Source organism: Neolamprologus multifasciatus, chromosome 9, assembly GCF_963576455.1.
Source record: "Neolamprologus multifasciatus chromosome 9, fNeoMul1.2, whole genome shotgun sequence".
NCBI lineage: Eukaryota > Metazoa > Chordata > Actinopteri > Cichliformes > Cichlidae > Neolamprologus > Neolamprologus multifasciatus.
In genome coordinates, this window is record NC_140447.1 from 29,252,666 (window position 1) to 29,280,401 (window position 27,736).

General features: G+C 41.9%; 2 protein-coding genes across 8 annotated transcripts in view; both read right to left on the reverse strand.

Annotated features, from left to right (window-relative positions):
• The window catches only part of LOC146511774 (disco-interacting protein 2 homolog C-like), a 78,024-nt gene extending 64,056 nt beyond the window's left edge, over positions 1-13,968 (reverse strand). For both annotated transcript variants that reach the window (XM_085172333.1, XM_085172332.1), the window contains exon 1: positions 13,559-13,968. In XM_085172333.1, the coding sequence (XP_085028459.1) occupies positions 13,559-13,637 (79 nt within the window). In that variant the 5' untranslated portion in view covers positions 13,638-13,968. The remainder of the gene's footprint in view (positions 1-13,558) is intronic.
• A 1,328-nt stretch (positions 13,969-15,296) lies between these two features.
• Positions 15,297-27,334, reverse strand: LOC146511776 (la-related protein 4B-like). 6 transcript variants are annotated; one of them, XM_085172380.1, is made up of 15 exons: positions 27,204-27,334; positions 24,477-24,614; positions 24,254-24,376; positions 23,164-23,212; positions 22,777-22,913; positions 22,380-22,483; positions 22,103-22,213; positions 21,629-21,898; positions 21,366-21,445; positions 21,091-21,291; positions 18,585-18,654; positions 18,418-18,513; positions 17,851-17,924; positions 17,571-17,640; positions 15,297-16,392 (listed from the first exon to the last, which is right to left on the reverse strand). In XM_085172380.1, exons 2-15 carry the CDS (start codon positions 24,571-24,573, stop codon positions 16,372-16,374), a joined length of 1,503 nt encoding a protein of 500 aa, XP_085028506.1. In that variant the 5' UTR covers positions 24,574-24,614; positions 27,204-27,334; the 3' UTR covers positions 15,297-16,371. The 6 variants fall into 6 exon arrangements, with proteins under 6 accessions (XP_085028506.1, XP_085028501.1, XP_085028505.1 ...); XM_085172375.1 differs by having other exon boundaries at positions 17,851-17,933; XM_085172379.1 differs by having other exon boundaries at positions 17,851-17,933; positions 27,211-27,329.
• Between the last annotated feature and the right edge of the window lie 402 nt (positions 27,335-27,736).

Genomic DNA, 27,736 nt, shown 5'->3' on the forward strand with positions numbered 1-27,736 from the left:
CTATGCAGCCCCTTCAGCAACTGAAGAATTTGAAAGTAAATTAAAACAAAATATAATTTTACATTAAATAAAAAAGTTTTAAACTTAATTAAAATAAAACATGTCTTAAATTAAAATAAGTAAACTGTCATGTTTATTGCTGCCAAAAAAACAAGTTAAACACATTTGGACAGTGAAGGAATGTCAGGATTCTTGCTCAGAAAAAGGATCAACATGCTCTGAAGTCAGAGCACAAAAACCTTTTTTGTAACAAAATATCAATTTCTGCTGTCCCTGTATCGATACATTATTAGCAAACAAAATATCACCATACTACACAGTATTGATTTTTTCCCCCACCCCTAATAATCCTCCTTTCTTACACCTAAAATAACCACATTTTACAAGACCAACTTAATGTTTTCTTCAGTATGACCAGAAATGAGTGACTTTTAGCTCATTCAGCTCGATGATCTGCACCTTTAACAATATATCAGGAACTATGAGCTGATGGAAAAGGGGTGCCTGGATGGGAAATCATAATTACATCTCTTAAATTAAGAAAAAATCTTAAAAAATAATTAAGAGGATGTAGAACCTTTTCTCCTGTCAACTGGCTGCAGCAAAATCTAGATGCACAGCAGCGCAGAGACCGTTGGCTCTGCATTACACACAATCTTCCTATTGGCTGGACTCTGCTCTGCATCCTTTTCCTTAACATCCAGCTTTCACTTGATCTCTCTCTTTCTTATCACATAATCATAAACAGCCAGTCCACCCACAAAGCCACCATGGTAACCAAATCTACCTCCAGCAGGCACACTCAAACACACACACACACACACACACACATATACACACAAATGCACACACATAAAGGAGGACTAAAGCATGCGTCATGCTTTGGGGACCTTGGGCTGTCACACTCACATGCAGGGACCCGTGTGGACGGCGGGGCGTCCTCTGGCTTTACAACTTGTGTGTCCACAGCAAAGCCAGGGGCAACACACAGAAACACACACATTTATACAGTATATGTCTAAATATACACACAGTTGTAGCAGCAGCCAAGCGTCACGTCCACAATGGCAGAAAAGCAGAAAACCAGGGCGCCCCGTCGGAGCAGTGGGTTAAGATGCCACCAGTGGACATACAGTATCATGTCCGGGGGGAAACAGTGATACGCGTCCATCACAGTTTCCCACAGTCCAAAGAAACTCAGCTCGGGATATGAAACACAGACAAAGGCTACAAATGGTTACAAAGAGGAGGCAGAGAACTACACACATATATCATAATTGCAGATACATTTACTGACAAAAGTCCAATCTATTATCAGAGGAGATGCATCTATTAATAATGCATTACTTCTATTAAGAGATGCATTTACTCGTCACTCCCTAATTTCTGTCAGAAACATATCTGAGGGGTAATGAGCTCGCAGCCTCGTCAGCAGACGGTATTCTGCTGCTGCAATAAGTCGCTTACTTCAAACCAGAGTCGTCTGACTGAATTTCGCAGGACTGATCGTTCGCTCGCTCAAACACGCTTTATGAAACAGTCACTCGTGTATTGATTTGCACTTCCTGGACATGAATTTTCCAACCTGATTTTTGTGCCTGAGCTCAGATCTGTCTGGTCTCATTTGTACTTATTTGTGTCCATGTAGAAGAAATGAATATTTTTCCTTTGTGTATGACTCCACTTATTTTTAAAAAGATGTCAATTTAAAGCACGTCACAAATGACTGATTTAATGTAATTTGTTTTCATATTGTACTTATGTAACACAATGACACAAATTGACTTGTAATTACATTTTTGAGTGCCTGGTTTTATGGATCCATTGATCCATATCCAAATAATATTTATTTCTGGGAATAAATGATATTAAAAAATTAAAAAGAAAACACTGAATCGGTCTGCAATTTAACAATCAGTGTATCTGCAGTCGGGATAATAAACCGTTTGATGGCATTACTGTGCTCTGCAAACTTTTCATTATACTTGGCACCTTGTAAACAAGCAGTCACACTGAAAAAAACTCTACAAGCTCGTCTTTGCTTCAAGTGGCTTAATCGAGTAAATGTTCGGGCTCCTCGCTCAATAAACGACACTAACTGTTCAAAATTAGACTCAATTTGCAGTTCAACACTGAATCCATTCAGCGTTTGAGCTGTAGTGACACCTCTCTCTCTGTTTCTGCTGCTCCTCACTCTGACCTAATTAAAAGGTTAAACTGTCAAATTAAGGCAGAAACAGACACGCAAAGCAACGTTTTCCTGCCTATGAAGGGACCTCTGGGGTGAGACGACATTTCACGGGATCAGTCCATGTAAAAGCCGATGAGTCTTGGAGGAACCAAAATATGCAATATGCCCGAGGAGTTAATAAATCTGTTTGAGGAAAATAAAAACCTCTTTGGGTAAAATACACAAACAAAATCATCTATGTAGGACAAAAAACCTGCAGAGAAAAATTCTGGATTCTGACATCATCAGTGCATGTAAGTAATTGTTCCTATAGCTCAACAGTTCTGCTCATTTATTGGTCACAAATGTCTAACCAGTGCTTGTTTCCACTTTTCAAGAACTGGGATTTGACTGGTTTTAATGATTAGTATCAATGGAGTATAATAAACAAGCAATGTGAAGACGTCACTGTGGTTTGCGTAAATAATGATAAGCATCCTTCTCAGTATTTACCATTTTAAACTCGATTAGGGTAGCTTTGCATGACTCACAATTTAAAATAATCCTTATGTAGGTTATACTGGGCCTTGGTGCCTTGCAAAGACTATGGGTATGAACAACAGCTGAGTGGGGCTTCTGTGCCTGAGATTGGGGCTTTTATACGACATATAAGATGTGACAACATCCTTTATATCGATATAGTCTATGTTACGTTATAATTATAGTTGTGGAGCCGCAAGTTTGCCTCTCTTTGTCCACTTTTGTCTCTACGCAACGTTACTCGACCTCGCCTCTCCTTCACTGAACACAACTCCCCCTCCTCCCCCATCGCTTCACCTGCAGGCAGCGACAAGATGGACACGGCAAATCTCCGTTAACGAGTTACTGCGCATCGCCCCGTGCGTGGGGCTGGACGGCGTCAACGTGTTAACGAGCTAACCACGCTAACGAGCTAACCACGCTAACGCCATGCAGCCCAGAGGCGCTGCACAGCCTAAAATCCTTTCATTCTCTCAAAAGTTGACAGCGCGCCTTATGTATATATTCTGGTTGTGCTTGATGACCGCGAACCGATTTTATGTGCTACACGGCGCTCAAAATCTGTCAAAAAATGTTTTAGTACAAGTTTGCTAAACTACAGAGCTACACCGCTTGATGGATTGTCGGAGCATTACGGCTACCGAGGAGCCTCGCGGAGTGATACGCACTGTGCTTCAACGTAATATTACCGTATTGTGTGTGTATAAGGAATAATATAATAATAATAATAATAATAATAATAATATAAGGAAGTTATGAACAGAGCAGCTGTGAAATCTGTCTTTGTTATTATGCTCAGCGTCTGTTAGTTTACATTTTGACTGCACAATTGTGAGTTTTTGTTATGCACAAAAACAACATTGTTTTCTTTTATTTATGGAGCATTATTATTTAGTAAATGCTCATAATTTATTTTTGAGTAGTTTTTTTCATGTACATGTCTATGCTGTATGTTAATTAAAGTGCCTGTGTGACATCTGGGACACAGCTTTGACTAAGAACTCTGTTTTTGTTCTTACTTTATGGCTTTAAAAAAAATATCGAGATATATATATTATATATCGCCATCCAGCTAAAAAATATCAATATATGAATTTTGGGTCATATCGCCCAGCCCTACCTGAGATGACCATTTTAGAGACATCCTCCCACTAAGACACAGGTGTCAAACTCCAGGCCTCAAAGGCCAGTGTCCCTGCAGGTTTTAGATGTGTCCTTGATCCAACACAGCTGATTCAAATGGCTGAATTACCTCCTCAACATGTCTTGAAGTTCTCCAGAGGTCTGGTAACGAACTAATCATGTGATTCAGGTGTGTAGACCCAGGGTGAGATCTAAAACCTGCAGGACACCGGCACCAAGGCCTGGAGTTCCCCACACCTGCTTTAAGACATCATACAAATAACTGTATATATAAAATAAAATAAATAATACTTTTTAATATACTGATTGAAGAGGGCTGGAAATGATTAGACAAATTAAACTCTGATTAACTAATTATTTACCTTTTTATTCAAACCTCCTAAATGTAAGAGCTCGCAGCTTCTGTGGGCATAAATGCCAAATCATGATCTTTGCACAGCAAGTTTTTAATACGACTCAATAAAACTTTGTGTTTCTAGTTTTTTCAAAGTTGGGGATAATAGTGGAATATCACTCAGTGCATTCACACACAGTAGTTTGTCCAGCAGACGGTGCAGGGAAGGCTGAACTCACAATCAGTGATACCATGACACCATTATTCACATTTAAAATCCAGTACTGGGTCTGGATGTAATTTTAAAGTATTAAAATCCAGCCATGGACTTCACAGTCTTCACTATGCACTCACTCTCCAGACTAAATAAAAAAAACTCTTGGGCAAATTAAGTGATACTAAAAGTAGTACCACTGAGAATTAGTTGAGTCCAGCAGCTTAAAGTCATGCCAAGTTGGGAGTTTAGATGAGTGATTTAGGCGATGATGTAACTTTCTTCTTAAAATGGACAAACTGCACAAACAAAACAGACAAGCAGCAATGAAACTCAGCATGAATTACTTGGTAACTTAAGTACAGAACTGTCCTATAAGAAAGCTATACTATACAATAGCTTTCTTTGCTGACACGTTTCAGTCAGTACTGGATGACAGAACCAGTCCGGAGAACAATAGCCACGTGGTTTCCGGTTAAAAATGGGAAGCAGACCAGTGACAGCTCGATGAGTGGTGCGTTGGAGTGTCATCAGAATAGAGGGGCTGTCAGTCATTTGTCATGCAGCGTCTTTGAAATGACGTCTGTCTCCATCACATGCCCGCTGAGTCTCACAGCAAGCAAAACTAGACTGTGGGCCTCGGTTCTGTGGGCGTGTTGTGCAATTTGACTGCTCAATGAAGACGACTCAGATCAGAAGCGTTCAGATTGACTGAAAATCAATGTCAGGATTGTGCTGATGATCAGCCATCAGGACTCCTTAAACAACACCGCGAAACCATCACGTAGTCACAACACATTAAAGCTGCTCGCTGCTAATTTGTTTTGACGTCTAGAGTAAAGGTGAGGTACAGGATTCACATGGACGTGTTTCAGGCTTCCCATTTCACTTTGAATAGGCGGATAGAGCAGATGGTATAAAACAGCGGTCCCCAACCTTTTTTGCGCCACGGACCAGTTTATGCCCGACAATATTTTCATGGACCGGCCTTTAAGGTGTCGCGGATAAATACAACATAATAAAACTAGTACTGGTACCGAAAAAAAAAAGATTTATTCATAACACATGTGAAAAGACCCAGGAAAACCGAGCAAACGATAAAAACAATAACAAAATAACGCTGAAAACCGATAAAAACCCTGAAAACTAAACATTTCACACCTGAGCCTCAACTCTCGCGGCCCGGTACCAAACGACTCACGGACCAGTACCGGTCCGAGGCCCGGGGGTTGGGGACCGCTGGTATAAAAGATGGAGAAAGTCCAATTGCAAAGCGTCAAGTTGAAGCTTAATTTAAATGTCTGTGCTGAAGCTACGTAAAGCCTGTGAAGTAGTCTATGCAAGCGGCCAGCGCTCCTGTGCAATTTAATTACCAAAACTGTAGTCGGCAATAGTTTATATTTAGTTTATCTCCTTGACTTGATTTATTCTCTTTCAAGTCGATTTGAAAAATGATGCCAGAAACAGAAAATGCCTCGGAGAAAAAGACGGTATCGAACAGGCCAATCACGGCCAGTAACGTTTGGGGAGGTGCCCATCAAGTCATGACGGTTACAGCGTACGTAAGAACTTTTGCCATCTCCATCAGACTGTGAAACTGCATGCTTATTGGTTAAGAATCTGTGATTGTCAAGTTAACCAATGGGTATACCCACAATCATCCTCCTTTCTGAACCAAAGGAGGATGATAGTGGAGGATAATTCTCATATGAAGAGATCAGGGAAGTGTTATTGATGTCACAGAGAAAGTTTTCCCAGAGACGACTGCATTCTGAAAATATCCGGAGAGAGCAGGTCGTTGCTTGTGCAGCTAAAAATGACGGATAAGTTCATTAGCCTGCTGTATATGAACAATATCAGTAACAAGTAGCTAACTTGCCTGAAACTATGTGCCAATCAAACCTTGGTCACCCTGCCTTGTGAGTAGGGATGGGTATCGTTCAGGTTTTATCCGATACCGGTGCCAAACCAGTACTTTTGAAACGGTGCCTGTGCTTAAATGGTGCTCGAACCAGTGCTTAAAGAATGGAGAACACAAACTTTGTCCAAAAACCTCTATCATAACAGTTTTGTATAACATGTTGCCTTTACTTAGACCAGACAAAGATAAAGGACTGTAGCATGCCTCATGTTCTCCTCCACCTATAAGATCCCCAATAATCAATACGCACAGTGAAGTCAGGCTGTCATAGGGCAGAGAGGGTCAGATAGCCAATTAGAGAAGAGATCAATCAGAAAAGATTTGAAAAGCTAGAAATCATCAAGCAAAGCTTCGAGACAAACATCAACCCAGCTGAGGCAGGTTTCATGCTGTCATACATGAGACTTAAAATAATCCTGTCCATGTCAGAGAGTCAAGCTGCCCTTTTCTACCAGGCTTCATACTACATGATGATATCAAGATGTTTTACCCTGCAGACTGCAGTCACAAGAAGACTGCCATTTTCACCTGCCCTTATTTATATCTGGCTGCAGCAATGCAGCAACTACAAGACTCATCATTACAGAACTGAGCAATGACACAGCTAGAAAGGAGGGCCTGGGGTGGGGGTGGGTTGCAAAGCAGCTTACAGTGGCAGATGCAAATATAGGGTGGATGAAACACCACTAATAAGAGATTTATCAACTGGATGTGTAGAAGGGTAAAACCTGAACTGCAGCTAAACTTGAATACGATAAATGCCTGAAGACATTTTCTCATCAGTTACTATTTAGGCTTTAATGTGTAAAACAAACCCAACAACTTGATTTGTCAGCAGGACTTTGCATACACACAGATATAACAAAATTTATCTTTAGGAAGGAACAGCTTATGTCAACTAAGATTTACAACTTTTAAAAGAATTTTTAATGAAATTTCAAGTCCAACTTTACAGTCAGATCATACCAATGCAAACAGGAGTTTCACAACTGCGGTTTTTTGGGGGGTCAAAATTTAAATACTTATCTGACGCAAATGTGGACTCACCAGTACAGATGATACTCGACACAAATATGTGACCATTATTATACTTATTATGCTTCAGCGCATACTGTTTGTGAAAATTTGCTTTGTCATTACTTAGAGCTCAAGACACCAGTGTGTGTGTGTGTGTGTGTGTGTGTGTGTCTGTGTCTGTGTGTGGTTTGGTTTAATTATTAAAACAAATGAATCCTGTGTAGCATCTGCAACAAGCTGATATATCATTTGTACAGGTTATGAATACAGATTAATAACTCTGCATTTTCTGAGCTTAGGAGCACCAACAGGCCATTTTTACTAAATTCACACATCTCCATGTCAGTGCACTTTTCACTATCGAACAGTGCATCTGCTTTGAGCATTCTGGCAACAAAACTCTGCCAGGTTCTGCCCCCCCTAATTTACATGAAATATAATAATAATACAAGAGGATTTTAGACTTTAATAATTATTTGGAGATATCCAATTGTAAATGTCAGAAAAAGATGAATAGGATGTAGTGAAATGAGCCTAGTGTAAATAACTTACACGAATAACAGCAGAGCAGTTTTCCCTTATGAATTGCAATAATACCAAAAATCAGTACATTTATATTCTTCAAGTTAGGAAAGCAACATTTAAGTCAAGTGTGTTGCTTTTAAACAATAAAGAATCATTTCCAACCTTGTCCTCACAGTGAGGAATACAGATCAGTAATTTATCACTGCTGTTGGATCCATAATCAGGATTGGCAGATATCCAAACCCAAAGCATCTCAATCAAAAAAAGGGGAGAGGTTGGACTTGTGCTCCTCTAACTGTGACACCCAAAACAACCTACTACACATGTTCCACACACTACTCCTGGCCTCAAAAGCTACATAATCTAGTGCTTTGAAATTTCAAACAACAACTATATGCTGAGTGACATGTTGGTGTGGTCACTGGCACTGTTGCTTCACAGCAAGAGTGTCTCAGGTTCAAACCCACCAGCTGGCCGGGGCCTTCCTGTGTGGAGCTTGCATCTTATCTCTGTTCCTGCGTGGGTTCTCTCTGGCTTCCTCCCACAATCCAAACACATACACTACCTATACACTAGGTTAGCTGTCGATTTTAAATTGTATGTAGGTGCGAATGTGGTTGTCTGTCTATATATGTCAGTTCTGTGACAGACGCTGGACTCTGGATGGAACTATAAACACCTAAATCTATGGAGTACAATAAGAAGAACTTTGCATCCCATCCTGATTGGAAACTCTCCTCCACAGCGATGCTTCATTCATCAAGCCTGATCAACTTAATCACACATAATAGTGTAAATACTCATTAATTATTCATCAACATCCCTGGGAAAGAGGCCGCGTGAGGCACTGCAGATACAAAAAAACAACAAGGCTACACTGACCTGAAATGTACGGCTTCAGGCCACAGATGCACGTTGTTGTTGTTGTTGTCGTGTTCATGCACACGCAGAATCTAGGCCTTCATTGTTAATGAGAAAAAAACTGCAATATTGCATTTTACAAAACCCCCAAATCTGCAAGAATTTAGAAGTGAAACGCAACAATCACCCTCACCAGCTCCTGATAAATATTCAATACAAAAAAGAAAAGAGAAAAATGAACAAAAGCTTTGATACCATGTGAAATATTTAGCAAGACGAAGAAAATGTGCTGCTGCTGGTTTCCCACCTGAGCAGCTCTTTGGTGATTAAACATGAACGAGTGTGTGGACATCCCCTCATTTTCAATCTCTTTGTTTCTCCTGGTTACAGCGTTTTACTTTTAACACCTGAGACTGGACCCACAGTTCACAGCGTGATCTCAAGAGGTCCTTAAACACACCAGAAACATTCACAGCTTCATTCTACAGCACCTAACAGTTAGTTCAGGGACTGCAGGAGAGCCGGACTTTGAGAGCTCTGCGGTTAACGCGGCCGTCCTTTGACGTTGCTATCATCCACCGACAGCTCGCTGCATCCCATCTGCGAGTCACTCTGCATAAGAGCGAACGCTAAACGCTTGAGAATGGCTCCTTAATGCCTCGAGGTCACAGCAATACAGCAGAGATGATGCGATTTAGGCGACAGTAAGCGAGGGAGTGAGGGAGAGGCTTATCTACCGGAGCTCAGCTGATTGCTGCGTTTATCTAATAAACAGGTGGAGCGCCGCACCGTCTCCTCAAAGACAAAGACTGACGTTTCATCCTGCAGCCATACTCACTAAATGCAGCAGGAAATTGTAGCCTGACTTTCATTGCTGCACATTTCAATAACCTTAAAGGCACGGCGTCCTCAAACACCTTTATTAGGAGGCAGAATACCTGCTTTACCTCTCTGCCACTAATCAGACAAATATCCTCTGTGGCATGTTTTAGCTTCTTAAAGGAGAACAATTCTGCTCATTCCCAGCATCACATTTTATTCTTAGAGTAGTTTGCGTGATTCACAAGTCTAAATAATCCTTAAGTATCTTATACCAGGCTGGGACGCAGCCCCTCAGCTCATCCACTGTCCTCCTCTCAAAGCTACTTTCTCCTGATTGGCTGCCAAGTGTAAATAAAGGCTGAGTGGCACTTATGTGCCTGAGATGACCATTCTAGATACAACGCACTCTATGACATCATACAGAGCCAAGACAAAAAAAAAATTAAAAACTCAGTACTTACCTAAGAAACTAAGAACTGTCCCTCGTTGGGGTAATTCAGTAAAAAGCATAATAGGACCCCTTTAAGTTTTTTATGTAGTGACTGTACAAGTGATGAAATGGAGTTCTTTAAATCAGCCTTTCAAACATCAGTTAACAACAACTGACGCTGGTGATCAATAAAGGTGATCGATACTTTCAGGGGTTTTTTTTGCAAACGAATTAATCCCTTATTCACAAACAACACATAATCCACTCATCTATTTTTCTGAACCTCCTTATCTGAGTTACAGGTGCATACATACGTTTAGACCTCCCTCTCCGCACTCACTCCTCCACTTGATGGATCGTTTTTGTTCGCTATGTTGATTGATCTTTGTGCGCAAACAGTGACGTTGCCACAGCTCTGAAACATACTAGTGCTGAAGGCGCGAACGCTCCCTGCAGCATTCTCCTGAAACATCGGAGTCGCCCCTCATATAAAACCTCCACATCTGGTATGTGGGGGAGAAGTCAGAACAGGAAGCAAAGAAAGTTTCATCTCTTCAAACTGTAGCAACAACGCGAGGATACAAAAACTGCTGAAACAACACCAAAGAGTAGCTCGTGCCAGCGGATGTGATGTCACTTTCCGTGGATTAGTTACGTGCATTAATAGATCCTGAAGAAGCGATTAATTCCCAAAACAGTGCGGGCATCCACCCTTCTCTGGCTGGAGAACTGTGGCCTCAGATTTGGAGGTGCTAATTCTCATCCACACCTCTTCACACACAGATGCCACCTAGCAGGACTACATCATCCCCAAATCCACTTGGTACATACGACACTATTATCTGTTTCCGGGTCCAAATGCTCGATCAGTTCCCAAAAGCAAACAGTCACTGGCTCACCACCCAGAGGTAAAACAATCCAAATTCCTTTTACTCAAATGGAAAACAGGCCGGCTGCTTCACAAGGTTCAAACAATCAAAAACGTACAGCACCGCTGTAGGTAAAAGGTCGTAAACAGACACGAAAATCTACACACTGAGGATGTCTGGAGGATTAGTGAAGCACATATAACAATGTGCGACCTGGTGAGTAGCTACAGAACTATGATTAGGATGATAAAAACACATTAGCCCGGGAAACTGTAGGACGAGGGTTTAACTGCACTCAGTAAAAGTTCACCTTGATGGTCCCTGAGACAAACCAAAATCAGCAAACTTCAAATAAGCCAAACGTTTCAATCTGCTGCTGTGTGGTCTGAGGTACTCACTGTGAAAAAGTCTTGACCCTAAATTTAACATCCACACCCGACACCAGCGGCCTTCAAAAGGCGTTTCATCCAAAGAGTGGGACTGTAGTATTAACCAGCTGGCTAGCAACTTGTTTCAATCACTTCCTGTTTGAGAACATTCATTTCAGAACACCAAGGTTACTGCAACGTTCCAGTTACTTTGGATGTCGGATTTAGTGATTTCCAGTAGGAAAGTCGGAAAAGCGTAGAAGACCAGGGCTTGTTTCACAGCAACTCATGTACCACAAACAAAACAACATAATGTTTGTTGTTTGTTGTGCTATTATTTTAGACATAAGGTTTCAAGTTTCTTTACTTGGACTTTATCTGGACTGTTTCTTACTTTGAAACTAATTGGTTAGTGTTTTGCTTTTCTCACCCGTGCAGTTTATTAATGGACCGTGGTTACGCTGACAGCTTAACGCTCCACCCTAGCTTCCAAATGTGGACACTTTTGGATCTAAAAAAAACAACAAGGTAGTAATCAAGGCCTTCCAAAAACCAGTGGGTGACGTCGCTGTGGCTGTGTCCATTTTTTACACTTTTTATGCAACTAACAAGAACACAAAGCATCGTTTCCTATTAGCTGATGTTAACAAATTGGAGTTTTTAAAATCTCTTTGAAGAGACGCCATCCATCTGAGCGGCCTCATCTGCTGCTCGCCGCGCTCCTGTTTTGTAATGACCACAGCAACACGATCCCTAAGTGATCCAACACACACACACACTCACATATATACACACACTGTTCTCACCCCGTGTTTGGATCAGTACATGTGACAGGCCCACGCTGGCATGTCCGTCGCACAATCAGGAGGCCTGTCATCCTTCAACCTGCTGTGATCCACCACTAACTCCACCAATCCCTCCATCACACACACACACACCTGAATGTTTTCAGGCTGGCTGACGTTGGGCGTGACGTTTGCTCGTCGTCCCGCCGTTTCCATCATTAATAACATCTGCCAGCAGCAGGTTCTGCTCTGATAAACACTCTCGGCTGGATTAGGAGCTCCAGTCGGCCTGCAGCTGCCACACTTTCACCTCAGCGTGTGTGTGTGTGTGCGTGCATGTGTGTGTCACTGCAGAGAGAAAATAAAGCCTTTTATGAATGATGAGGCTGATCAGAAAGAAACGGGACAGTCTGATGCATCGAGGTTTGACTGCTTTCAGGGGATTTCAAAGGCGCGCGCCGATGTTTTTAGATTAAAGCCGCGGATTCTTGCTTGTCTGGACTAATTACTCGGCACTCGCCCCACAATTTACACTCGGTCTTCATCATCCTCGGAGAACACGTGAAAGCATTTTCAAACACATATACACCACAATCTCCATCACCTTCAACACATCAGATTTTGGCAGCATAACACACACGCACACCTGCACACAAGCAGTAAATTGTTGGCAAAAAAGGGTGGCTCACATCCAGCGTGTATCCAGGATCTCTCCCTGTGCAATGTAGACCCTCTCAGGCCTGTATAAATAAAATATGCCCTCCACATTATATAAGGCAGAGATGCTCACTGGCACTGGGATAACAACTGGGTGGGATGTTGTGATTGGGATTCAATGGCCCATACAGAGGAGAGTGTGCGTGTGTGTGTGTGTGTGTGTGTGTGTGTGTGTGTGTGTGTAAAAAGAAGATGGTGGTGGTGGGAAGAATATTCCTCCTCATCCTCAGGCCCAAAAAAACAGAGAGAGCGAGGCAGGGATGCAAGACGGAGTCTGCGATCACGGGCATCAAAAGCCAAGCTGCCCCCCTCTGTGCTGCGCTGTCACGCAGCGTTGCATCGCAATGCTATTATTAAACACACACACACGCGCGTACACACACACACACACACAGGTAGGCTCGGCTGACTGTGTCAACATCTCAAGGTCAAACAATGGCTCGATTTTCGGACCCAAAACGGGCGAACAGGCCGTGTCGGGTGTGTGTGTATGTGTGTGTGTTTCCTCCGCAGCTGAGACAAAGAGCAGCGGGAGAATCCCGCAGCCTGCTCCCGCTCAGCCCTCATCCTCCCCCGGCCACACAGAGCTGCTCAGGCCGGTCCCCCGACTGACAAACATCTGGATGGGAGGAGCGGGAGGGGACAAGGAGGAGGAGGTGGAGGACGGGGCCGCAGGAATGAACGGTTAGATTCCGTTAGTAGGTACGGGCTCCCGGTGTGGATGGTGATGGTGATGAGATAACGTGATAACAAGAGAAAAGAGGAAGAGGAGGAGGAAGAGAAGGAGGAGGGGGAGGCTTTTCTCCCTCGCACCCCTCGTGTTTTTTTGATCCATTTCTTACCCTCTGACAGCTCCAGCTCCAGCTCCGCCAGCCGAGCTCGGATCTCCAGCGGTATCGGCGACGCCTCGCGGTCCGCCATTCGGCTCGTACCGTATTAAGCACGTCCCCGGTTCGACTGTTACCTCCGCTGCCGCCGCTGCTGTATCTCCTCCTGCCTCCTTCTCCTCGGAAAAGGAGAGCTTCTCCTGGCGGCCCCTCCTCGGCGGAGGCGCGTGAAGACTGCGAGAACAAAGAGGATAAATGTGGCTCTTGGTTTAACGGGGGCCCGCCATGACGCCCGCTCCTTGAATCGGTAAAGACCCCGGTTTCGGTCGGCTCTCTATGCTGTCGTTGCGGCGGTTGTGGCGGTGATGATGATGATGATGATGAGGCTCGCGCAGCCCCGGTCTCAGAGCCGTTTGCAGCTTCTTGCCGCTGGTGTCACGTGACTCTACGGAGGAAGGAGGGAAAAGGGAGGGAGCTCCGCTCATCACCGGCAGGGGGCGCATCAACCAACCACACCTACAACGCCCAAATGAACCTGTATGGGAGCCCAAAAGTGGCACAATAAATACATAAATAAATAAATTCCTGGTTTAATTACACATAAATAAAAATAAACATTCGTTTTTGTATGATTATTTAATCTATTACTATTTATAAGTTCAAATGTTTTTTTCTTTCACATTAGGAACATTAGGTAATTATTTCACTTGTATTCATTTTGAACCCTTTAAAATAAAAACTGCAATTTTTTTATTTGTAGATTTCTTGCAAAAAAATATGACATTCAAACGTAACCTATATTTTCTTTCATTTAAATGGTTTAAAATTAGGATACACAAAAAAGCACTCAAGAAAAGTTTATTCTACCACCTAAAAATAATTTGTGCCTGTTCTGCTTGTCTTTTGCAATGCAAATTTTGTTTACCTTAATATTATGAAAGTTGTTTGGTTCCTAGGAACAATTCAAAGACCCCAACAACACTCAAAGTTTTGAGGGAAAAAATTGTAGAGCTGAATCTCTACAATAAAAAATTTGTGGCATATCAAGTTTCAGTGCCAACTTTCTTTTTATTACTCACTTTTTAAATTAATGAATTTAAAATGATTAGAAATTGCATCGTAGATTTCTAAAACAGTTTTCTGTTGGGAAACAAAAGTTGAATAACTAAGGAAGCGCTGCCTGATCAAACTGCATTTAAACTGCATAGCTTACATTCTAAAAGTGCAGATTTATTAGTCATGTTTGTTAAGTTTTAAGTCAAACCGCTGTCTGCATTTTGGGTAGTGATTTTTTCCAGTTTAGCACATAGCTTTTCTTCTCCTTCTCTCATTAGCCATTACTTTTAATGTGGCTGTTCTATATTCGATGTTTGTGTGTGAAAACTGAGCCTCAGCAGAATAATATCATTAATATTAAAGGTCAAGCGCCTTTCAATTAAGCACAGTATGATTGAATGAGCATAATGTGCCTGTGACACATAACTGAGCATCAATTTGTCTGCAGAATGCTGTGTATTTCATTAGTATTCCTCATCTCATTCATTAGGCCTATAGCCTTCTGAGAATCAAATCATCCTCATTGTAAACAAGTGGTGGTGCCAGATAATGGAGTAATGAGTGTTGTGATGTTACTCTTCTGCCATCTGCTGGTCCAAAGAAGGAACTAACGTAAAAGGTGCCGCCTCTATATTTAAATGTTAATCATGGAGAGGATGATCGGATAGAGCAGAATAAATACATACACAAACAAAACTTAACTTCAAAGGCACTTCTTTAATAGTTGTTCAATATGTACAGTCTGTACAAAATAACTTTCCACAACCGTGCCCACTCTGTCTCCATGACACCTGTTTAACAGTTAAAACTTTATATTTCAAAGAAAAGAAAAATGGCTTCATTACAATCAAATTCAAGTTGTCACATACAGTTCAAGTGCTGAAACAATGTTGTTTATAGACACACAGTAAGTACCCACCCAGCCAAAAGGGTGTTTCCCTTTATGGAAGCCCAACTGTGTCCAAAATATTAGACCATGTGACACTGAAATGCACTCCTGTTTAAAATAAATAAAACTTTTCTAAAGTAAGGGAAACATGCTTTTGATCAATTTAATCCCAGGACTAGAAAGATCAAATCAGATCTCATTAAACACACTGGCCCCTGCAGCTCTCTGGTATCTAAAAATGGAAATAATACAGCTGATCAGCAATGATATTAATGGAAAAAGGCTTCATGTGTGTCCACAGCAGTCATAGATAACACAGATGTATGGGTGGAGAAATACAACAACGGCACTAACATAAGTTCACAATTATGGCGGAACGTCCTGTACAACTAAGAAAACATGTAACACACTCGAACAGGACGAAAATAACTGGCGATGCATCAGGAAAGCAAGAAGAAATCAAAAAAATGGAAGCTCACGCTCAACAAACAGACCTAAACTACATATCAAGAAATAAAACAGAAATTAAAGTAGCAGATCAAAATTTACAGATCTTCCTGTCTAAAAAACTGAAAAGTTGGTTTTGCCAAATAGTCGGAGCCCTCTGCCCACCCCAAACATCCAGACCTGGATTAAGGTGATTTAAAGGTTCAATGTGTTACTCAGTGTAGTATAAGAGATCATTCTTTATAGTAAATATGCAGCCTGAAGGCAGCAATTAAATTTTATCTTTTAGACACTCATAACACCTAAACAACAAAAAAAGTGTCTTTTCTTCATCTCATTTCATCAGCGCTTCCACTGTGCTGGCTCTGGTGCATCACTCCAGTTCTGTGAAGGCAGGACCCGACTTATTGCATAAGCCTCTCTTGCAGACCTCGGCTTAGGTCAGTTTCCTGGACTCCTGGCCAATCAGAGTAAAGATGGGGTCAAACACCTTTACAACATGTTTGATTGAGTCATTTTTGTAACTGTGAGACACTTGCTGCTGCCTATCTTGGGCGGGTCTCCCTTGAAAAAGACGTTTTTAATCTCAATGGGATCTTCCTAGTTAAGTAAAGGTTAAATTAAAAAAATAAAATGAAATATGACTCTAAAACTGTGCACCTGTGCTACCTTTGATTTTTAACTTCCTTTACAAAAGTTCATTTGTTGTATTTTTATCTTTTGTTTCTATCAACCCCCTTTTGTGATTTATAGCTTTTTATGTACAGTTTAGAATTACCAAACACCAGCTATCAAAAACATTTGGCTTCCTGTTTCCTTCCAAGTGTTTGGTAGGTGCCACTAAGGCTACGTTCACACTGCAGGCGAAAGCGCATCAAATCCAATTTTTTTGACCCTATGCGACCCATATCCGATCATGGTGTGACAGTGTGAACGGCACAAATCTGATATTTTCAAATCCGATCTGGGTCACTTTCGTATGTGGTACTGAATCCGATACATATCCGATGTTTCAGAATGCGACTGCTGTGTGAACGGTCAAGTCGCATTAAATCCATCTTTTACATCACTGACACAAGACAGACGCCAATTATCAGCGCCGGAGAAGCGCCCAATAAGACATCGCGAACGCTTCCTGCCCATCCAGTGAAACTGTTGGGAAGACAACGTTGGAGAAACATGAACATTTTATTTGTACTGTATAATCTGCAGATTCTGACAGGAATCTGCAACTATCCTTTGAAGCACCGCTCCTCTAAAACAGCAACAAGGATCATTATTAGGTTATCTACATTATTATGTAAATAACAAAATAACTTAAAGCAAAAATAGGGAAACGTGAAGTCCTTATATTAATTAATTAATATATCCTTTATATTAAGGTCATCAGTCAAACAATACTGTTTGGTCTGGGTCTAAACAGAGCGCGTTGTGTGTGACGTCTTCTTTTGCGCATGCGGGCCGCTTTGCTGTCACATTTTATCTGTAGTGTGAACGAGCCGACAAAAAAATCGGATTTGATCAAAAAATTGGAATTGAGCTTTAAGACCTGCAGTGTGAACGTAGCCTAACAGATGTAGGTGCAGAACAGCATTTAAAGCAGACATGCTGGAACGATGCAGAAGCAAGTCTCACAGTTACTGGTTCCTGTGTGTGCTGAACTGGTTTCTCTTCAGTGGTCATCTCTGAGGCTTCATTCGCAGCCCTGCAAACACAAACACAACTATCTCAGCACAGACAGCTGGAAAACCGCTGCTTCTTCACTTTTCAGATATCTCACGAGCCAAAGTGAAATAACTGTAGAAGCCTGAGCCATAGACGGTTAATCATATCAACTGTAACAGTGAGCGGTATAGACACCTTACATGTGAAAGCAGAACACAGAGCGTCCAGCTGCTGTGTCAGAGATACTCACTGCTCTGAGACCAGCTGCGGCTGCTGTGAAGCTGCTGCCTCTGAGGCGCAGGAGCTGCTGCTTTTTAATTCACTCTGTGAGGACTTAAAAAAAATCAGAAAGGAAAAAAGAAAAACAGAACACTGTTCATTCATCACTTCATGTTCATTCATGTACTTTAAGTATATAATGTGACAATCGAGATAATCTGCTTCATTCTTATAAAGAACGAGCCTGATAGACCACAGAGGACGACTAAAGCGATCCATGGTTGAGACAAACAACAAGATCTAAACATCAAGAACACCTTTGAGGAGGTAGGTGTGTAACTGCCAAACTACAGCCAAGGTGCAAACCAAAGGCTACAGTAAAGAACAAGAAGGTCAGATTACACGTTAACAGACAACATCACAGTTACAGACACTGTGTCTCTGTCCAGCAGATTATCCACATATGGTCAGTATGGCTGGAGTTTTACAGTGAACAGAGCCTCAGTTACTCTGCCATGAGCCCAGGTGAGCAGTGTGTGTGTGTAATACAGAGGGACCTGGTTGCCTCGGTGTTACTGTTAGCTGGAGGAAGACTTGCCATGGTAGAGGCTGGAGGAGGAAGAAGAGGGAAGTTCAACATTGTGAGCTCAAAATGGGGAGACGGCTGACGAGGAGGGGACTGACTCTGTGAATTCTACACAAACAGAAACGGTCAGTATGCTTTCTGAACAAAGTGCACATGCACAACGCTCAGTGGTGACTTACCTGACTGCTTCGAGCGGGTCGCTCCCAGGACCTTGCGGTCGCTCTCCTCCTCTGGTTAAAGTTTCCTCTCCTTCAGGGACACACAGGAAACACAGAGCTCTGACGAACATCTGATTTATAACTTTATTAAAGAACAAGCATCCTACAAGTTTAAAAAAAATGTGACAGACAGGCGTCTGCCTATAGTCTGAGAACCTGATGACGTTTAAATCTAGTCTTTTTAGCCTACTGTGGCTGTAACTCGTCTTTGCTGCTCTAATTTTTATTGCTTACAGTTTGTTATCTTTGAAGCTACTGTTGTCAAACCTCCACCCTTCCAGGTCAGGTTCATGCCATACGCATAATTCTTGGCTTAATTTGGATTTTAATTCCCCTGAACATGTCTGATACAGGCAGTCAGTGAGTTACTGTTCTGAAAAGAGGAGACGATAAACACACACTTGCTGAATGTGTGTGCGATTGTGTCTGCTCAAAACGAGCTGATTATGGCAGAGACGTTATAAGAGAGACAGGGCACTGAAAGAGAGAACTTCTTAGGTTTCTCTTGTGTTTTCTAAGCCCTTCAAAGTACATTTTCCAAAGGTTAAGAGCTGGTTTATTAATATCATACAGAGAATACACATCTATTTGTTTGCTGTTTTTTCTATCTGTTAAACACAACTTTTCGTGTACTATTGTGAAAAGAAAGTAAGGACATTAGGGGGAGTAAAGTGGAGCATGACTTTGAGTTTATTTTTAGCTGCAGGGTTCCATGATAACAGTGGCAAAACTGTCCGATGAGTTACCGCTCCATCTGACTTCATATTAGTGTGAAATGAACCAGAAGGAAGAGGTTACCATTTTAACCCTGTCTCCGAACTAAATGTAAGTAAGAGTATAAAGAAAACATGCCCTTATGCAGTGTTGGGAAGGTTACTTTTAAAATGTATTCCATTACAGATTACAGATTACATGCCCCAAAATGTATTCTGTAACGTATTCCGTTACGTTACTCAATGAGAGTAACGTATTCTGAATACTTTGGATTACTTAATATATTATCATGCTGTTTACAACTACATGAATGTACTATTGCTGTGATTTATTACTGTTACTGAAGGTCCGCGGCTCCGAACCGTAGTAAAGGACCTCTGGCTAATACGGTGGGTTCCTGTCGAGTTCGTAGCTGAAAACTAGCTTTACTTTGTTGTCTGGGTCAACTTTGCTAGCAGAGACAGAGAGAGGCGTTGAAAGGCTGCTCCAACAGGACTTATTGTTTTTGGAGGAAAACACGAACACGGTGTACAGTCGAGTCTTAATAGCTTACTTACAACTGGGCTCGTCAGGCTCTCTTCTGGGCTGCAGTGGTTATTATTATATTTACATGCTTCCAGCTCCCGTTTTTGCTCGATGACAGCTCGTACTTTTCCTTTTTCTCCCTCCCTCACTCACAGACACATAACGGGTATGACAGTCCATTCTCCCTGCAGCACGGACTACACTGCCTATGATGCTACATTCTTTAGAGCTATACCGGTAGCCAGTGTTGCCAACTCCTCAGTAAGGAAAATCGCTATTGGCGGTCCTAAAAGTCGCTAGAAGTCGCTAAATGACGTCATCGCCTAATTTGCATAATTGGTCATGCTAATGTAATTGTAATCTATGTTGTTGGAGAGAGAAATAACATAGTGGAAGAGACATAAAGTGAGTAAAAAAACGTCCTAAATGCATTTAGAATTTATTTAGAACTACAAATTTAATTTATTTTAGTAATTATTGTTTTTTTAATGTCACAATTCCAACCCTGCTTCTTTACCCGGGCTTGGACCGGCAAAAGTGACCCGAAATAGGCACTCTGGTGGAGTTACTTTGTGTGTGTTTATAAGTAGTTTTAAACCTTGTGATCCACAAAACAGCATAAGAGTAAAAGAAGAAGCACCCGCTGCTTGTTGAGAGTAAAAGCGATATGCGCTTTCACGTCTTTTTTTAGACTTTTTTTTCTAAAAAAAAGTCGCTAGGGGGTCTGAAAACTCGCTAAATATAGCGACAAAGTCGCTAAGTTGGCAACACTGCCGGTAGCATTGTGCCTATTAGCTTAGCACAACAACAAAAAGGCCTCTCTCACCCAGGAAACACGCAGAGAGAGAGCGTTGCCCTGTAACCATGGCAACCGTAACGCTGCCGCCTGGAACAACAGAACGTAGCTGTCAAACAAAACCCAACCAGTCCTGACCCGCCACAATATGAAACAGGGAAGTACCGCCGTGTAATCCATTTATTTCAACAAAGTAACTGTATTCTAAATACCACCTTTTTAAACGGTAACTGTAACGGAATACAGTTACTCATATTTTGTATTTTAAATACGTAACGGCGGTACATGTATTCCGTTACTCCCCAACACTGCCCTTATGTCATATCCTATCTTCACTGCATGAACTATACTAATGAACTGGGCATAGCAGGACTTGAGAATAATAGAGAATAAAAAAAGAGACATCTGAAACCTGGACTGATCTTTTGTTACCTTCCCTGCTCAGTGGGAGACGTGACCTGCTTGTTGGGCTCCTTTCTTCCGCCTCTACTCGGAAGGCGCACCTTTCCGCGCGACCGTCCTTGACCGGACCATGTGGGAGAAGAGAAACAATCAGATGGCTGCTCAGATGAGTGCGAGGAGGCAGGCTGCTGGGACTGCCAACGGTCACAGTTTGACCAATTCGAGCCTCTCCTGAAGAAACAAACAATAGTCTTCACACTGATGATCATAAAGTGTCATGACATAAGAGGATAAAAAGGAGCTACCTGTGGCTGTGTGGGTGGTACGGTTTGAAAGCAGAAGCTGCTGTGAAGTCATCCACGAAGTGGTTCATCAGTAGAGGAGGCTAATGATGGAAACAACAACCACTTAATCAGAGAAGCAGCCAGAGAGTTAACGTTAACACTAACGACATCCACAAATCACAGGAAATGAACAAAAACAAAAATGCTAATCTGTTTAACACTGATATAAAATTAAGGGTCATAAATACATTTTCCAGGCACAAATTCATCTTTAACGAACTCACTTCGGCCCAGTCTTGGTATCCAGATGCAGCAGTCCACACCTCACCGAGGACTTCGTTTAGCTGTTGTGTGGACGCGTGGGTCGGGCAGGACTGCTGGTAGGTGGTAGCGGGGGAGTAGAAGCCATAATAGTGGTTGCACTGGTCCGGCTGGGGGTGTCGGTAGCTTTGAGCGGGAGCCAAAGCAATGGCTGCTGTTGTTTCGGCCTTTATCCTCACCATGATGGGTTTTCCCTTAAACACTCGAACCTGTTCTCTAAGGTACTTGTAGGTCTGAAAACATGGACTCAGATTATTTCAGTTATTGTATTATCAGATCTCCTAACAAAGAAGGCTAACAGGAGCACTTTTTAGCTCTCAGGTAGTCATATTTGTAGATATTGACTGTATAACAAACCTAAATGGCATTAGCCAAAAAAATGTGCCCAAAAAAAGCAGCAGCTAATTTATTTCTCTCCTGGACCGGCCCTTTTCTACCTGTTCTGCATCGGCTTCTGATTTGAAGGTGATGAACCAGTTATCGTTGCTCACAAACTCACAGGTCTTGAATTTAGGCAGGTTCTCCCCTTCAAAGAGAGCTTCCACCTCCTGCACAGCAACAGCAATATCAAACACGCTGCCAACATACACAATTTACCTTTAAATGTCCTTTAAATAACAACACACGTCTCTATCCCCGCAGGTACATGTAAGAACAACACCTGAACTAAAACTGAGGATTTTGGTTGCGTTGGGGTATTTTGTGCAGTCTCACCTCTTGAGGTGTGGTGTTGGGAATCTCCCTCAGGATTAAAACGCACCGGCTAGGTCTGGGCCGGACTTTCTGTCCGCACGGGGAAAACTGGACCAATGGCATGGCTGTGGGAGAACAACAGCAGAGTGTTTTTCAGGACAACAATAAACCCCGTTCATCACTCTCATCTCTACACTAGAACAGTTCCTTCTAATGTGCATCGTCAGAATACCCGATTTCGTTTTTGAACACAAAACCAAACAAAACATTCCTCTTCACTAATCCCTATCACGATCCCGTGGTTTTGTAGCAAAGGAAATAAAGTCTGATCCATGTACATTAAATATTATAACTCAAAACTGACACAACCTCTGGAGTTACTCTGCCTCCACCTATACCCACAGAAACAAACACTGACATCTGAGAATATCGGAGATGAGGTCCAGGTCTGTGGTGAGATTCCTGATCTGGTCGAGGCAGGCCAGAGCAGAGATGGAAACATACTGGTTGCTGTCCATCTGAGACTTGAGATACAGGTCGTTGCTGAGGTGCTCTCTGAGGAGGGACGGAAGAACTGCTGAGAACACTGATACATGCTGGCGACGGAGGGGTTACCAAAGATCACAGTGCATATATTGTCAGATTAAAGAAATTTAAATGTCCCACTCGGGTATTTAGGTTTACATATAAGTGCACTTATAAACGGGTCAAACTAAACTACAACCACAGCAAAAATACTAAACCATACGTCTTTTAGTTTGTACCAACTACTGTAAAATAGGGGGTATGTGTGCAAAGCTAATACCTGTTCAGGTAGGACTCCAAAACGGTCCTCAGCTCTTGTCTGATCTCATCTGAAATCACAGAAGTCATTGGTCCCATTTGTAACTTTGAATTTGAAATTTTGTTAAGATGAATTTCAGTGTTTCCCACAGACTTCGATTCGACTGACTGAACTGATGCTGGTAAAAGCAACAGGCAGCAGGAATTGTTTGGTTCAGTTCTTTAACCTTTAAATAAGTCATTGTATATTTAATGTTTTTTATTCTTAACTTTTAGATCATAGTGTGTTTTTGTTTGATGATTTTAAAATCTGTGATGACTATAAAACAAACTGCTTTTTAAAGGAACAATACTTTTAGATGATTTTAGTTTAGATGATTAACTCCTGTTTTTGTATTTAAATGTACATACTGTGTGACAACTAAACTCCTATTCCAGTGAGTCTCTCGTGCTGTGACTGTGCCGCCATTAGCTCAGCAGAGCAGCACACGATCTAGTTCTCCACCTGCAGGTGGTGATAATCTCAAGAGCAGAACGAGGACTACTGTTTCCAGTTGTTGGGGGTCTGCCTGACCATAGGAGATCCCCTCTAGAGGAGTAGCTAAATGATTCCACCACAACAGTAACACGGCATTCGCTTATCCTTTTCAGGATCGCAGGGGCGCTGGAACCTATCCCAGCTGTCATAGGGCGAGAGGCGGGGTACACCCTGGACAGGTCGCCAGTCTGTCGCAAGGCTAACACAGAGACAAACTGCATGTCTTTGGACTGTGGGAGGAAGCCAGAGTACCCAGAGGGAACCCACGCAAACACGGGAAGAACATGCAAACTCCACACAGAAAGACCTGATGGGGGAATTGAACTCGGGACCTTCTTGATGTGCAGCAACAGTGCTAACCACCATGCTGCAGTAATAAGCCCAATGAGCAAATTGGTCAGGAAATTGAGAAATTTCAAAATAAAGGGAGCTGTTGAATCAAACTGTCTCTTTTTAAACACATTTTGCCTCAGCGTAGCTCGCAGCCCGAGTAAAGCCAACGTGTGTGAGAAATACCGGATTTTAAAAACACAGCTGGATGGACTTCAAAGAGAAACTTAATTCAGCTTTGTACCTGTCACAGGTGGGTCACAGGACTCCCCGTTAAATATGTGAGCGTCGGCTCTCAGTGTCTGATATTCCAGTGCGTTAGGATCACCCAGGACCATGTTCTCCTGCTGAAACACTGGTGTATATCCTTAAAAAGAACACAAATAACCAAATAATAAATAATAACTCAACAATATCCAGCAGCCAATAAAATGCCTGTGTATGTAAAAAAAGCAGATCTAGCCTACCTTCCTGAAGGGTCGGATTGTCATGGACCAGCCATGGCTGCTGAACCTGCTGGTAGGCGGGGTCAGGGTAGCTCAGGTAAATATTGTTGTGGTCCATATTTCAGGATTATTGTTGAGGCCTGGAGCGGTGGCAGGTTCCTATAATAAAAATGCACAAATGTACACCATATTTATGAGCCTATTAAAACCTACAAATACAACACCTTTGTTATTTGAACCACAGAGAAGATGGCAGAGAATAATTGTTGTGTTAGTTCAGAGGTGCAACAAAGACCAACAAAATCCATGAAGCCAAAAAGAAATGTAGCTCAAATGTTAACCTTGTATCCACTCTGTGTTTAAATGTTTCTGCTAATTGTGATCCTGTGATATCAAAGCATTAACAGGAAGTTTATGCACCTCACCGTTCAGTCAGACTGTGCTTATGCATCAAGGACACTTGTATGAACAGTAACATGTTATGTAACTTCTTAATGCACAATGGCTGCTTCCAGTTGTCCAGTTGCTCAATTTTTGCCTGTATGTGAATGAAACCACGACACATGAACCAAATCCTGTTCTTACAGGGTTTTTCTTCAAACATTTAGCATGTGAATGTTATCGCTCAGCCCAGTCAGTCGGCATACTGAGCGAACATGTACAGACTGAATGCAATCTGTGTGCCAGTCCCACATGCAGGTCCCCTGAGGCATCACTGTGCTGTAGGGATAAGCTCCCAGCAGAGCCATAGAGGATTGGAGCTCTGAGACAGATTCAGGACACTTCCTGCTCTCGCCCTGCCCAGGCTCAGCCTCAGACGCCCCCTGAGCTCAGCCTTCCAGTTCACCTCCAGACCCAGTTCGATCCAGGAGTGGGGGCAGAGAAGACAGATGAAGGAGTCTGCATCGTCTCCCAGCAGTTTAGAGACCATCACTTATACCTCTTTCCTTCTCTACCTCCTCAGGAGCAGCAGCAGGTTCATGACCCAGGAAGTGAATCTCGTAAGATGAAGTTGAAGCATAAACATCGATCTGATTGGGGTCTAAGGTAGCCAAGGTGTAGTCCTCTTTGCTGCTGTGTGTGGTTGTCCACAGCCAACTGAAACCACTGATCTCAGGATGACTTAATAATGAAAACCTTTAAAAATGGGTGAGTCTGTCTTCTTCTTCTACTGCAATTATTTCTAATTGTGTAGAGAAAAAAAATTAATCTACACGCCCTGAAAATGAAATCCGTCAGTGGTTCTGAGTTTTCTTCATTTTTTTTCATTAGATTTTTGTCCTCTCTCCCCCATAGTGTGCGTTGTCCTGCCTCCCTATGCTCCCCCTTTTTTCCCCCTTCCCCACAACTTCCACTTTGTCATGGGAGACCACTGCCACCCCCCGAGTTCTTCCTTCCCGCCAAAGTGAAAAGTGATCGCTCATAAGTGGGTTGCTTAATTTGGTATAAAGATAAAGACCCAAATGAATATTGTTGTTGCACCTCATGGCGACCGCTCAGCTGGTTCTGTATAAATACACCTGAACTGATGAGGGTCATTACATCTCAAATCATCACATTTTCACAACATTTTCTGCTCAGCCACCTCTGATGTCCCTGAAAAGTTTATAGTTTAAAACCTGGTCATGTATAAAATGATTGCTGTGAAATTTTGGCTTCATATATCAAATAATTTTCTAGATTTTTTAAGGCAAATTTATTTTTCCTCCACACACTAAATGAGGCAATTTTTGAACTTTTAAATAAAAAAAGACTGAAATTTCCAGACATTTCTTTGTAAATAGAAATAAATCAGGATCTGCAATTTGGGGAAGATACATAAACAATCACTAGTTAAAACATTTAAATAATTAAAACCACCCTGTCCCATGCAAACCCCATCTTTGAGCTCATACTAACAAAAACAGATAGAGCAAAACACCACTAGACACAACATGGATATCACAGTTTGATTAGAAAACAACATCTCTGCTTAAACGGTGTCAAATGAAGAAGGCAATACAAAGTAGATCATATCCCCAGATACGTGTGTTTGTGCACGGTGCCTCACCATTTCACCAACATCCCCACACATATTTAATACTCACTGCCTCAATAAAAGAAAAATCCCAAAACTCATAAAAGGTCCAGGAAAAAGGGCTCTGGCTGAATTAAAACGTGTTTTTAGCACTTTCGAAAAACAAGTTAATAAAAAGCAGCACTTTGAACACACCTTAGCGCTAAACCTTGATGTAAATAAGAACTCGCAGTCTCTGAGTTGGGCGTGTTGATGTTACGTTTCTGCGCTCCGACCTCAAATCAGCCTCGATGGGCGGAGTGAAACTGACCACACCGGCCTTTAAAGACACACACCTCTGCGGGTGGAAGTCAAGTCAACCGGGATCAGAGCCTCTTCCGTTTAACACGAACCGTGGACGTTAACAACGGTTAACCATTGTTAACGTCCGTGAAGCTAACTTTAACGTTTACGGTGCTAACGGCCAGTATGACATAAAATAAATATGTTTTTAATACTCTCATCAAATGTTTATGCATTTGTCAAATGTATCCACTGTTAAATATCCATCTGAATATAAATATATAACATATAATAATGCAGATTCATAATACTATGTAGTCATATTTCGATATAAAAAAGATGAAATATATATTTAACCTCGTTAGTGTCACACTGCTGGAGCTTAGCTTGTACACAGATAAGCTCAGCCTCTCTGAGGTGTTTTCATCGTGTGAGACACAGAAACTCACCCGTTACCTCTCTGCTCTGCTCCCGGTGGATTTTCTTCCGCAGGTTTAACTTATTTTGCTCCGTGAACTTTGCGGCTGCCATGGAAACCGTGCTTACAAAATGAAAAAAAAAAAACCTTTATTCCCTCCAATAAACTCACTTTAACTCCTGTATAAAAAATAAAAATGTTTCTAAAACTCTCACCAAATGTTTATGCAATTGTGAAAAGTAACCACTGTTAAATATCCGTCTGAATATAAATATATAAATTATGATAATGCGTATTCATAATAGTATGTTGTTATATTTCGAGATCGTAAAAAATGATAAAAATATATATTTAAACTATTGACAAAAACTAAATAAATGAAAAAATGAAATAAAGTTTAAAAAATTGCAAAGCAAAGCTAAGTTGATATTTTCAGAGATACTATCTTAATAAAATTTGGGTTAGACCAGTGGTTCCCAAACTTTTTCTTTTGCTAGGCCCCCCTTTGTTTTACAAGAAAAATGCCCCCCCGCGCGCGTACGCACACGCAAGCACACATCCTCC

What these genes read in the sequence shown, in the direction of transcription:
- LOC146511776 (XM_085172375.1), bottom strand. Translation starts at nt 24,573, where the DNA reads ATGGACCACAACAATATTTACCTGAGCTACCCTGACCCCGCCTACCAG. An exon ending in TTGGAGTCCTACCTGAACAG is followed by an intron (nt 22,914 to 23,163) that starts GTATTAGCTTTG and finishes GTCCCTCCTCAG; the next exon opens with AGAGCACCTCAGCAACGACC. An exon ending in GATACCAAGACTGGGCCGAA is followed by an intron (nt 21,446 to 21,628) that starts GTGAGTTCGTTA and finishes TTCCATCATTAG; the next exon opens with CCTCCTCTACTGATGAACCA.